At 32.4% G+C, this 13,119-nt stretch overlaps 1 protein-coding gene across 2 annotated transcripts in view; it reads right to left on the bottom strand.

Annotated features, from left to right (window-relative positions):
* Positions 1–13,119, bottom strand: part of LOC120345301 (uncharacterized) — a 96,424-nt gene that overhangs the window by 15,481 nt on the left and 67,824 nt on the right. For both annotated transcript variants that reach the window (XM_078115123.1, XM_078115124.1), the window contains 34 exons: positions 12,968–13,109; positions 12,538–12,630; positions 12,335–12,459; positions 12,088–12,232; positions 11,846–11,973; positions 11,413–11,540; positions 11,072–11,189; positions 10,849–10,983; positions 10,463–10,664; positions 10,172–10,308; positions 9,607–9,825; positions 9,185–9,388; positions 8,871–9,065; positions 8,722–8,782; positions 8,466–8,587; positions 8,145–8,255; positions 7,676–7,839; positions 7,510–7,601; positions 7,297–7,377; positions 6,981–7,096; positions 6,517–6,645; positions 6,237–6,380; positions 6,062–6,157; positions 5,877–5,969; positions 5,723–5,804; positions 5,469–5,578; positions 5,236–5,319; positions 4,649–4,771; positions 3,946–4,137; positions 3,530–3,730; positions 3,225–3,431; positions 2,838–3,026; positions 2,464–2,646; positions 2,130–2,321 (listed from right to left, as the gene is read on the bottom strand). In XM_078115123.1, the coding sequence (XP_077971249.1) occupies positions 2,130–2,321; positions 2,464–2,646; positions 2,838–3,026; positions 3,225–3,431; positions 3,530–3,730; positions 3,946–4,137; positions 4,649–4,771; positions 5,236–5,319; positions 5,469–5,578; positions 5,723–5,804; positions 5,877–5,969; positions 6,062–6,157; positions 6,237–6,380; positions 6,517–6,645; positions 6,981–7,096; positions 7,297–7,377; positions 7,510–7,601; positions 7,676–7,839; positions 8,145–8,255; positions 8,466–8,587; positions 8,722–8,782; positions 8,871–9,065; positions 9,185–9,388; positions 9,607–9,825; positions 10,172–10,308; positions 10,463–10,664; positions 10,849–10,983; positions 11,072–11,189; positions 11,413–11,540; positions 11,846–11,973; positions 12,088–12,232; positions 12,335–12,459; positions 12,538–12,630; positions 12,968–13,109 (4,743 nt within the window). The remainder of the gene's footprint in view (positions 1–2,129; positions 2,322–2,463; positions 2,647–2,837; positions 3,027–3,224; positions 3,432–3,529; positions 3,731–3,945; positions 4,138–4,648; positions 4,772–5,235; positions 5,320–5,468; positions 5,579–5,722; positions 5,805–5,876; positions 5,970–6,061; positions 6,158–6,236; positions 6,381–6,516; positions 6,646–6,980; positions 7,097–7,296; positions 7,378–7,509; positions 7,602–7,675; positions 7,840–8,144; positions 8,256–8,465; positions 8,588–8,721; positions 8,783–8,870; positions 9,066–9,184; positions 9,389–9,606; positions 9,826–10,171; positions 10,309–10,462; positions 10,665–10,848; positions 10,984–11,071; positions 11,190–11,412; positions 11,541–11,845; positions 11,974–12,087; positions 12,233–12,334; positions 12,460–12,537; positions 12,631–12,967; positions 13,110–13,119) is intronic.

Raw genomic sequence — 13,119 nt, 5'->3', positions numbered from 1 at the left:
GTGACAAAAACTCATTTGCTATGACTAATGAAGACTTGGAACTAATAATCGAACCAGAACTAAACCTGGTGAACATGTCGATAGTATGCATGTACCATAAATTTGGGCCAAGCTGATGGAGGTCTATGGCTATAACTTCGTTGAAATCCGTTGCACGTGGCAACCCAACACCCGGTTTTGGAAAAGGTTTCTTGTAAATTTTGCAAACTTGACAATTGTCTATAACTTTCTTCAACATATTTGAAGATAACTTGTTGAGTTTTCCTGAATTATTGATCAGTTTTGATAATCGCTCATAGGAAGCGTGACCAAATTGTCGATGCAACTTCGAAAGATCTTTTTCAGAAAAAGCTTCATTGCTTTCATTTGCAGTGATAAAAATCCTAGGAGTAGGTGATTTATTGTTATCGCGAAAAAGGCTGACACAGTAATACTTCTTATTCTCTAGAGTCCTAACTGGTTTATGAAACATTTCCACTCTGTTTTCTGCAAAGTCAATCACAGTATTTGATCTTCTCATGGAATCTTTACTCAATAATAATGGTATATTTTCATCAACCACATCACAAGAAATGTTGACTTTAGTGTCCCCAATATATCCCGGGATTTCTATGGAATACAATGAACTGACTTTTCGACCATCACCAAACCTGAAAACTCCTCCACTATCTTCAGTGTGAATCTTTTCTATTTCAGATTCCTCGATTCTTTGCAAATAATCAAGAAGCCAAATTTTCCCACATACAGTGCGAGTACACCCAGAATCTAATATTGCATATCCACATAGATCTTTGGTGAACGCATCCATGTCATTAACAACTGACATCACATTGCTATCTTCTGGAAAATGATTTACTTTTCGCTCCTGATGTGGACAGGAATTTTCAGAATGCATCCTTGAATCGCAAATCTGACATCTTGCTCTGGAATATTTTGAATTTCTAGGACAATTTCTTACCCAATGATAAGTAGATCCACAAATAGCACATTGACTGATAGAACCATCTTTTCTTATTGGATTTGTACCTGCTCGCCTGCCATGATTTTGTTGGAATTTACCAATTTTTTTCGAAAAATATGCAGTCTCTTGTTTCACTTCTACAGAAGACGATGAAGCTCCTTCACCAAATATTCTTTTCAGTGCTGAACCCATGGACTTATATTCTAACTTGTCCACTGCTGCAAGAACCAATTGTCTTTCTTTTAAAGCAAGATTTGTTCCTTTGAGAAGTTTACACGCCAGTACAGTGTCCGGTAACTCCATGCCAAATTTTCTCATTTTGGTGTTCACTATGTCAAATCTTGATAAGTAATCTCTGATGTTTTCATTTTCCAGTCTCACTAAATTCTCAAATTCCGTGTATGTTTCATACGTTCTATCAGAAGTCTCTCTCTCAAAAACACCATCTAATTTTACAAGTAATGTTTGCATTCCATCATCTCTGTTCAATTCCTCAGAGCTTATTTCTAGAGCAACTTCTCTAGCTTTTCCACATAAGCTCAATGTCACTGCTAAAGCTTGCTTTTTCTTGTCAAGGTCTGTAATTAATCTCCACATAGAGATCTCATTCTTCCATTGATCGTATGGCTTCTCTCCCGTCAGCAAAGGAGGATTCTTGTATCCTTGAGAAGTCATTGCACATCCTCTGCTACCATTTGTTAAAGCGACTCCAAAGTATATTTAATAAATGTCTTAATCAAATAGCGAATAATGTCCAAAGCAATAACCAAAGTAACACATACAGACATAAACACCCCGCAACTCAGCTGTGCTCCAGACTACCCTGTGCACATGGCCAAATCCCCTTCACAGGTGGTTGGTCATGATCAGTCACCTGAAACTGATGACATCAAAGGTCATGCTCAACCACCTGGGAAAATGCTAGTTGCCAGAAATACAGCTAACAAGGACTACCTTATAGTCCTATTTCGATCTATTGCTGAAACCTTAGTATTTAGTTGAGACTAAGTCGAGTCATTTTGTTTATATGGCTCAAGTGTTCCTGCCACTGCAAACAGTGACAGGGCACTTTTAATAGACTAATGAGTTTCCAAATTATTGGAACTCCATGACCTTACAAAACTGTACAATAAGCTAATATTTAAAGAACATCCAAAAGTTTTATCACCTCTGCAACTGAATTGGATGATGTTCAAATCCCAATGTCCATCTTCTGCACACTGTATTGTAATTTGTGACTGACCAGGTCTCATGTAATATCCATCCTTACAAACCACAGTGACAAGACTCTGATATGAAAAATCTTTTCCATAAAATTTTGCGTTTTGGGCTAATCTTGCTGGATCTGTGCACTGGAGCACTGTAATAGTGAACAATATGACATACTAAATAGGAAATATAATCTGCAATTAATCCAAGAGGTCATGCCAAAAATAATAAATACAGACTACAATAAGTTACAGAGAGTGATTCATTTGTATATATAATATGTTAATACATACAATAACATCGTCTTGGAAGATGGCTCCAATGTCCATCAGCTTGACATTGGGATGTAATCTCAAAAACCGATATTTTGAACCAGTGACCAATATGACAGGTATAAATGACATTATGCCCATATGTGTAAACTTCTCCCATTTTAAATCCCTTTTCAACGCCTCCGGGATCTCCACAGTTGACAACTAAAAGTATTTTTAAAAAAATTTCAAACATATATTATATTTAAGTTGAGATAAAAAAAATATTAGAAATTTTGAAGTTGTGTTAAAAAATGAATTGAAAATTATTTTATTGGAGTGCTGTGCTCTTGATTTTATGATAAAGAATTCAATATGTATTGATTCATTTCATTCGACACTGGACAACATATTACCTTCACATTTGACATCATTAATATCACCATCCCAATTTCCTTGAGAATCACAAACAAATTCCCATGATCTTGTCATATCAGAAGCAGCATAACCAGTTACACATGTGTACTGAATTGTACTGTTAAAATAATACTGACCACTGCTTAACATTGCATATGGAAGCATCTTTGGCGTAGGGCATTCAACAACTGAAATAAATGAAAATGCACAATATTGAACAATAGCTGCTGAATAATCATTTCATCAGTAATCAACTTTAAAGCTTTAATTAATTAAAAGTAATTATGCTAATTGTGACCAAATGTCAGTGGAGTGACACGCAGTCAAAAAGTCTAAATACTTGGCAACATTTTGAACAACACAAAAACAAAACAAAGATATAAAACCTGTGCAAAGAGTAAACTCTGGATCTGGTATAAAATGTCCAGCTGGGCCACAATAGAAGTCAACCATTCTCTTCCCTCCTTCAGAAGCAAACCAATAACCATGATCACATGTTACTGTCAAAGTTTCATTGTAATAAAATGTGCTGTTTAACGATCTACTCATTCTTGAGTGAAGCGATCTTTCTTGTTTGAATAAACATATTTTTTCTGAAAGTTGAATCAAAAATTTAAATTTTATTTAAATTGAAAAAAAATATAGAACAAAAATAACAATTCATTCATTTGCTTTGTGATAAAATACTTACTTTTGCAAACAGCTTCAGAATAATCAGGAGTCCAAGTACCATCCTTTCGACAAATGGATGAAAACATAGTTATAGCATTCTCATCAACATCTAGTTCATGTCCCATATCACATTCAAATAAAACACTTTCATTGTATGTAAAAGCGGTTTTCACTAATATATGGGCCGATTTTGGAATAGCAGGTTTTGGACATTTAGTAACTGAAATACAAGTAAATGACAGGTTGGTTATATTGCGATGATTTTCACTTAAAAAAAATTGCCTACATAGTATCTTTCAACTTTGACTATTGAAGCACTTATTTTTGACTTTGAGTGAATATTATACCCAATAGTAAAATAAAAAAATGTGATTGTGTACTTGTATCAGGTGGAAGACACACAAAAAACTTTATTTTGTTTTAGTGGGCATATACCTTGACATTTCACTTTTTCCGGATGCCACAAACCATCCTTTTCACTACATTCTATAGATGATTCCATTAAAGTTTGTTCTTGATCAATCCAAAAGCCTTCATTGCATTTGATATTACGGACTGCTCCAACATAATTGTGTCCCTCTTCAATTACTCCATTTGGGACAGAATCAGGAACATCGCACTTGACAGCTAAATGAAATTTAATTAAGTAGTATTTGCCGTATATGCCTAGGTAATAACATGAATTCAAGTATTGGCCATGAATATATCATATAATGTTCCATTCTCAGAATTTTTAAAACCAAAACATCAACATCTACATCTTTCCCTAATCTACTCTGACAAAACCCTCTATTGTAAAATAATTTAATCGGAAATTTTTTATGCACACCCTTTGATAATAAACACCAGTAGGGATAATTTTGACAAACAGAAGCAAAAATTTTTTTTTTTTAAATTATCGGTACCTCTCTTTATAAATTTTGTATGGACAGCAAAACAAATTTTGAAGCTTAAATTGAGTATTGATTGGCATTGTGATAACAGTTAAAAAACAATTGTTTTGCCAAATATTTTATCAAAACTGTGAATTCCATCAAACTATTGGCGGTAAAGCGCACTGTGCTTATAAACAAGATAACACATAATATTCTTCAGTTTGGCAAAGCAAAACTATTTTTTTTTATAGAGATATACTCACATTTGCATTTGATACTAGATGGTGGTGGAAACCATTGTCCGTCATCTTGGCATGTTATTGATGCAGTAACTTTACCAGGTGAAATCCACATGCCACTATAACACTTATATGTGACTTTGTCATCTATAAAGAAAACAATAGAGAAACAATATGAAATACATAAATGTAGTAGTTGATTTGTAATTGGAATTTTGTAATCGGAGATGATAGTTCAATTGTCTATTTTTATCAACTTTGTGAATAGATGAGTGTTACAAACAGTTTTGTAGAAAATAAATATTTTGAGCCAGATATTATCAAATTTCGTCAATTTTATTCTGTATTTTTTTAAAGAATTCAAGTTGTATAAGGCTGAAATAAATATTTTTACAATTGAAATTTCTTCATACAGTATTGCAAGGGTTTAAAATAAAGTTCTGACCATAAACCATGCATACTGAGCAAATGATTTGCTGAACTCTTTGCCATCGGCATGTGGTTTACAATGCTGCTAGTTGTATATACTGATTAACACTGTCCTCATACATACACAATCACAAATACACAATCACAATGAAGAACTGAATTAGTTTATTGATTTCACTCACCTAGTTTATAAATGTGATATGCACTTTTACTCTGGTCAACATTCTGAGCAGATGGTACATAGTTCGGTGCATTGCAAGTCACCTCTATACAAAAGGTCAATAGTTAAATTCAGACTATATGCAGTGATATCGAAGCCCTAACAAAGTTATCACTAATGCCCTATACACCTCTAAATAAAAAAAGAGATACAAAATGAAAGCAAAATACTGAAAGGAATGGGTTTGTAACATACCAATACAAGTAAGTTGCCTGAATTGAGGTTTATATGTTCCATCTGATTGACATTCAATTCCTTTAGTAACCTCACCATGTTGGAACCAATATCCTCTGTCACAAGTATACCTGAAACATAGTTTACAATTTATGAGACAGAGACTACTAATAAAAATTCGACATAAGCTTCAATTCTGTCACAGTGCTATTAGCCAGAATTAAACAAATAAGTAAAAACATAAAATTTCGTTTTAGAAGCAATAAAAAGCATACCCAACTACCATTCCATATCCAATAAATGATTTGTATTCATATGTTGCATGAAGTAAATCACCAGGATCAGGACATTCAACAGCTAAATATTGAAAAAAAAAACATTAACCTGGAAAAAGAAAACATGAAAAACGATAATCAAATGAAATCATACGTTTGCACTCAATATTGTATGGATCAGGATTCCACTGGGCATCTTCTGTACAGTTGGATGACTTTTCATACACATTTTTTGAGATCCAATAACCTAAAAATTAGAAAAAATAAAAATTTATACAGAAGAAATAGCTACCGCAACTATATAAGCCATCAAATGAAATATGCAAAGTCACACAATACCTGTAGCACATTTGAATGTAATTGTTTGTCTAAATGTCCATAATATACCATACATATCAGAATATTGCACAGGTGGTGGCGGTGGGCAAATAAGCTCTAACAAAGTAAATATAATCGAGTTAGATACAGATTTTAGTACAAAGTGATAATGAAAAAAATATATTTGTATTCTTACCGATACACCTAATTACATCCAGTGTCGGATTCCAGTTTCCCGTGTCATCACATGTAAAAGTTTGAACCACATTGCCCTGTGATACCCATTTTCCTTTCCCACACTTGTAAGTGGCCCTTGCACCATACTGTGTTGTAGGGGTGACTGGATGAAATGAGGATAAAAATAACATATTTATGATCAAGTTGGATTTAGCCTAGATTAAATTGAATTTATACTTCAGAACAAGACAGAAATCAAGACAAAGACACAAAGTGAAGCTCAACAAGAAAATTCTTACGAAGTTCATGAGTTGTCCCCGGAATATCTGGAAGTTCAGGACAGTGTTGCATATAACAAGCAATATCAGCAGGAGTTGGAGTCCAGTATCCAAACTTAGTACATTCAGATGAAACAGCTGGAAAACCATCTATATTTAAAAAAGATATATATTTTAATTTATTGATATCGAATGCAGTATGCTAATAGTTTGAAACACTAGCTTCTCCTCCATTGGATCTGATTACCTTGTGTGGGATTGCAGGCTTATGAGGAATTTTTTAGCAATTGACCATTTGATTGAACCATTGTCCCATTATCCTCTAGTATTAATATAAAAAATCTACCGTAATCTATTATCGAATTAATGTAATGTTTTTTGAGAGTTGACATCTATATAGGTTCTACTGTTATAAATATGATATTCACTCATTAGATTCTCCACTTTCAAGATATTTTGAATAAAACACAGAAATATATTGTTACCGAGATATGAGCAAATACTCTTTTCTTTCATTAAATCTTGAATCATCCAACTACTTAATAGATCAGTATTTTCTTCTCCCGATACTGCTTCAACCGTTTCTTTGTTTTTAACCATTCTGAAAAAGTTTGTTTTATTTTCTGATGAAGTAATATGCTATTTTACAACCAAGTCTATATTTTTGTTTATCATTTCAATACCACAATCGCCATATTGGCTGTATTTAGTTTGTAAATACACAAACACAAGATTATAGATAATGTCAGTGCTCTTATTTAGTCCAATGTATTAAACAGATAATTAAAATATGTTGTTTACCTCATATACACAGGAGGACTTGTATCTCGCACAGCTAGAAGTAATCTGTTACCATTGGATACAGGACAATGCCAGTATTGTCTGGAATAAATATCAAATATAGAAAACTGTTAAAACCACCATTATCCTTTAACCATTTTGTTTGGAAGTTATTTTTTAGTTGTCAATCAGTTATCTGTGGCCCATTTTAGAGAGTAAATAAACAAAACCAACCTTTTGTCAGATTTTTTGCATGTTTTTAAAAATAAATTCCCTGTTTGTCCATCAGATAGTTGTGGTGTTTTATTGTCCAAGGTTAAACAGAGCTGAAATGTACATAAGTATATTTTGTTTAAAACATGTTCATGTAATCATTTACTTCCCCTTTAAAGAAAGTTACCCTAGTTCCAACAATTCGCAGCTGGTAGTCTCCTTCCCAAATCCATGTATACTTATGATCCTTCCATATACACTTTTGGAGTGTTATCAATTGTTTACCTTCAGCACCAAGACATTCTTGACGAAAAGGATTAAAAATTTGAAAACTGTTTCGAAGTTCATATCCTATCAATACAAAGAAAATTATTATGTTAAAACTATGTGATGATATAAGTCTAAATACGGTTATACAATACATCAAATAAATGTTGCCTATAATTAAGAGTAACAAAAATAGTTTAGTGTTTTTATTTTTTATCCAATTCAAATAGGTCATGTTATTTTCATATTGATAAGAAAAATTGATACCATGAAAAATATAACTAGGATTACTCAAATTACAATATTATCAATAAATAAAGCTCACACAACAGAAATATGCGATAACAAAATAGTGAAAAATATTTATATAAATATAAAATAAATAAAACCTGTTTCATTGCACATATATTGCAACTCGTGAGAAAATAGATAATCTGTACTATTTCCACTGCTCAAATAACTTGGAATCTCAGTCTGTGTCGGTTCTGGACAGGTAATATCTAGATAAAAAATTCATACGTCTGGTAAAAGAATTTGTCCTTATTATAAACTTTATTATAACAAATGCATTAATCTTAATCGTTTATTACATAACTAATAACTGCATTTCAACCCATAAGTAATAAAATGTAATGACACTATTACATATTATTTAATCCTTGCAATGTGACTACCACCAAACTAAATTCGTAAAAAATGAATTGTCTTACTTTGACACCAATATTCCATAGGATCAGGATACCAATCACCCCATTTATTGCATTTTATAATATTTTTTGGATCAATGTGGTAAAATCCAATATCACAAATAATCAATAATTTTGCTTGATATCTGTAAACAGAAATATGGTTTCCAGATGTTTTTGTAGATGATCAATTTCAGACAAGACAACATTTAAAGAAAATAATTTACGATACTTTCCATAATAAATCGGTTAGTACCATTGTATCAACAAAAACATATACCTGTAGCTAGTAACTATCATTTCACCATGATGTGGTTCTGGAGGTTCGGGACACATTAAAGCTGAAAAAGTAAATTAATTTATTAGGTGGGAAAGAATATTTTTTGCAATGTTAAGATCTGCACATTAGCAGGGTGATAACAAACTCACAGACACAATGGACTTCTTCGGTTGGATCAGGTATCCATTCAGCAAATTCATTACAAATAAATCCTGTTACATTATGAAGACCTCGTTTTATCCAAAATCCATCTACACATTTGTAAACGACCTCCGAAAGATACATGAAATCTGTTCCAATATACTTGGCATGAGCAACACGAGGTGGAAAAGCACAGGCAGTTACTGTTAACAGAATTGAGATAAAAATTTAACAGTTTAGAGAAATCTCAGATATTAAAAGAATTGAAGTCACCCAACATCAATGTCTGTTAAAATATTATGCATGCTATTTTTCTACTTACTTAAGCATTCAAATAATGCTGGGTCAGGATCCCATTGCTGTGTCGCATTACATGTGCTGTTCCTGGTAAACAATTTAGGAATTCGGTCCATAGAATTTCCAAGATCACATCTATAAGTAATCAAATCCATGAATCTGAATCCACTCTTCTTTGAATTTTCTAGACTTGCTTTGTCAACATCTGGAGGGTCTGGACATGCAAGTCCTAAAAAATAACATAGTTAATTTTTTAAAACTATTATCTCCCAAAATTTTTGTTGCAAACATTTGTTACACTATAGTTAAAAGCAGACAAATTGCGTGATTTAAAGAATTTAATGAGTGGCAAGAAATAACAAACAATAATAATTCTTAAAAGAATCTTATCCGTAATAAAATTCAATCATGAAATAATCAAATGCATATAGTAAAAAGTTAGATTACTTTCACAAGTCCAACTTGAGGGATCAGGGTCCCATATCGGTGATTCACCAGGGTTGGGTTCAATACAATTGAGCTTTCCCTCCAGCTTATCTGGATCACCACCAATACCATACCCAGGATCACATCTTATGAGAACTCCCTGTTTCTGAATTCTCCAATCTTCATGAATAGTTCTAGCATTTACAGGAACAGTGACTGGTCCACACGTATTTGGTAATTCTGCAATTGAAATCAATAACATGAAAATTGAAAATTTACAATATTGTAGCAAAGGTAACAAACATGTGACCAAAGCTCTTTTATGCGACCCACGAATCAGTTTGACAGAAACAACTTTATCAAATAAGTTGATTGGCGAAATGGAGATGGCATATTTTGAAAGTGCATAGTATAGCATATTATTTTCAATTCATCTGGATGGTTTGTACTGTTGAACAATGCCTTTTTAATAGCTTCTAAAAGTATTACAAGTCCTTTGTCAACTTATTTCTTTGGTTTTTAACACGCATGTTGTAAGCATAATAAAACCACATGAATAAAATTATCCAGTAAAATGACAACATACTTTGCTGGCAAGCATAATAATGAGTGGAAAGACAACTTCTTTCTTGAAATCCAACCTTATCCTCGTTTAGAGCAGCAAATACAACACACCATGGAGCATATTGAACTTTGTAATACACATTGTGATGTTGTTCTCCCCTGTTATTAAATATGAGATGTTTAGTTGGAGCAATTTATATTCCATTCAAAATTAGGATTTAAAGATAAATATATTCATATTCCACAGTATATAAATGTATTTGCATTATATTAATCAAAGACTATAAATAATACATCAATAACTAGGTAATACCTATAACACCAAACAGTATCATATTTCCCATCATTCTTGCAAGAGAAAATCCCACTTCCTTTAGTTTCTTCTGAACATTTTTTATCTTTTACTTTCATTATTCCACTCTGGTCAATATCTTTTGTACCTCCACATACACAACCCTCAGTGAACCCTGTTCTCTCAGCATTTTTGAAATCATATCTCCGTGCAATACGACCCCCTGATATTGTTCAACAATATACTCTTTATTAAAAATAATAACTACTGGTAGTTATTTTAAAAATGTAATTCAGATTGTTTAAAATATTAAAATCTAAACCCAAATGCTTTTCAAAAATAATGTTATTACAACATCCTACCATTTCATCAAAAATTTCAAAATGAAAATTATCAAATGTCACTACCATGTAGGAAACAAGCAGTACGAGCTTCGTCTTCATCAATAAATGTTTCGTTTCCTTTGAAATCTATTTCCTCACAGTTATCACCAATATTTGTTGGAGGCAAGTCACCTGATTTCTTCACAACAAATAGATTTTCTAAAAAAAATCCACTTTGTAAAATTCTCCTCGAAACAAATCTTTTGTTTATTCAACCAACTTTCAATTTAACTCAAGAACAACATACCACCAGGTCGATATCGTTCATCACAGATATATCGGTTTGTAGATGTAGTTCTCCACATTGCCTTACATCCATCCTCATAAAAGCTTCCTGCTATATGGACTCGATCATATGGTTCAATCTAAATGATGATCGAGAATGTTATTTTCAAGTCTTTTAAGAAATGGATTGAGTAGTTTCAATTAATATTCTTAACAAAGTTTAGCATAATATTTTTTTCAGACAATAAACAAAAAATTATCAACAACTGAAAATTTTAGATTATTTAGTTTGAGTGATATAGAATTATTACCACTTTTTTAACCCAACTATGAAATATATAGACATTGGACAATTCTAATAACCTTATCCAGTAATAAACTGTATGAATATTTTCGAAGTTTTATCTGAAATGGATTCTTTGATCTGCAAACCCAATGCTGGAGATCGTTGGTGTAGTTGCATGGTAAGACCCTCACACCAGGAGCAAAATCTTAAAATGAATTATCAATATATTTGAATAACAGTATGTAGTCAGTGAACTACAACTAAGCACTTGCAAACTAGATTGAGGTATGGGTAGGTACTACAATAAGTGTTTTGGTGGGTAAACATAGGTAAACTAGGTTTTACTGTCACAGAAAATATCATGAAATGATTTATTTTTTTATGCTAGCCATACAAGTCATATCATTTCCTAATACAATCTTTGGAAATAGAGTGGTTTCTCGTCACTAAAATACCATGAGATGATCTATTTTTTATTTAAAATTTTGGGAGTGAATTATCTTGATTTACCTGTTTCTGCTCCATCTTCTATTTCGAAAGGAGCAGTCAAACACAATCCCGTCGAAACATGACGTAAATGATAGGTTGATGTCCAAACCCATTCTAGAGTTCCTCGTTCGTTAAACTGACATGACTTGCTAAAAATTATTAATAGTCAATAATAAGTATTAATAGTCATAGACCACGATACTTGAAAAGCACAACTCAAATATATCGTGGTTTTATATATAGGTGGAAATTTTATTGGCTACCTTCGAACATACAGATGTTTATCAAACTTTCCAGATATATCTCCATAAACATGTTTTTGATGGTCCCCATAAGCACACCTTCTTTTGTATGGTAGTTTGGTTTTGACATCTTTTTCCTGACCCAAATTACCTAGTAATATGCCATCTGCAAAAGTGATTAATGCAATATGGTCATTGAATAAAATAAAAAAGAACACGATAAACAATTCTTCAACACAAATTAGAAGTTGAATGAGAATAATAAGACCTTGTATAAACTCTGGAAGATTTGCAGCAATTTTTTCTTCGTTGCTTGTTTTCCACATCCAATTTCTTTCAGAAGCATTTATACGATAAGGTGTTTTGACATGGTCAATCAATGGTAACCAAAACCTTAATTACATATACAAAATTTAAAACGACCATCTACGTAAATACTATGTAATGAACTTATATTCATACAAATAAAACCTTGTTGTATGATGATAGCCACTGCCTGGATGTTGCACTGCTATTCTATGCAAAAACTTCCTGGTAACTTCATCTTCTACAACAAGCAAGTTGCTAAATTTCATAAAATGAGATTAGTGTAATGTCTTGCATGATTTCACAAATAACAAACCATTAGAAAAAACCATACTGTGTTTCTGTATATAGCATAGGATTTTGATATTTATCCTGGAAGAGAAGAATGCAAGGACATGCCGAAACACTCTCATTTGTTCACCAATGAAGGTCAGATATGAGAAACAGTTAACGCTATTTTTAGGCACATGAACATGGCAAATAGCTCATTAAACATAAGAGTTGAAACATCCATACATGCAGGATTCAGCAAACATTGCTCATATTTGTGATAGTAATGATCTAGTAATAAGAATTTGATTGAATGTATCAATACCCTCCACTTGCTGCACAATTTTTTACTGCTGTTTTTTTATTAACAGCATAAGCTGATCGTTCTCTTCTTCTGGGATCATGTTGCAAGTAAACGCACAGGTCTCGATGAAAGTAGGTGTGAGTAACAGGAAAATCGCAATTTCCTAAAATCGG

The sequence above is a fragment of the Styela clava genome, chromosome 8, assembly GCF_964204865.1.
Source record: "Styela clava chromosome 8, kaStyClav1.hap1.2, whole genome shotgun sequence".
Classification (NCBI taxonomy): domain Eukaryota; kingdom Metazoa; phylum Chordata; class Ascidiacea; order Stolidobranchia; family Styelidae; genus Styela; species Styela clava.
This window is presented reverse-complemented; position numbering and strand designations above follow the sequence as displayed.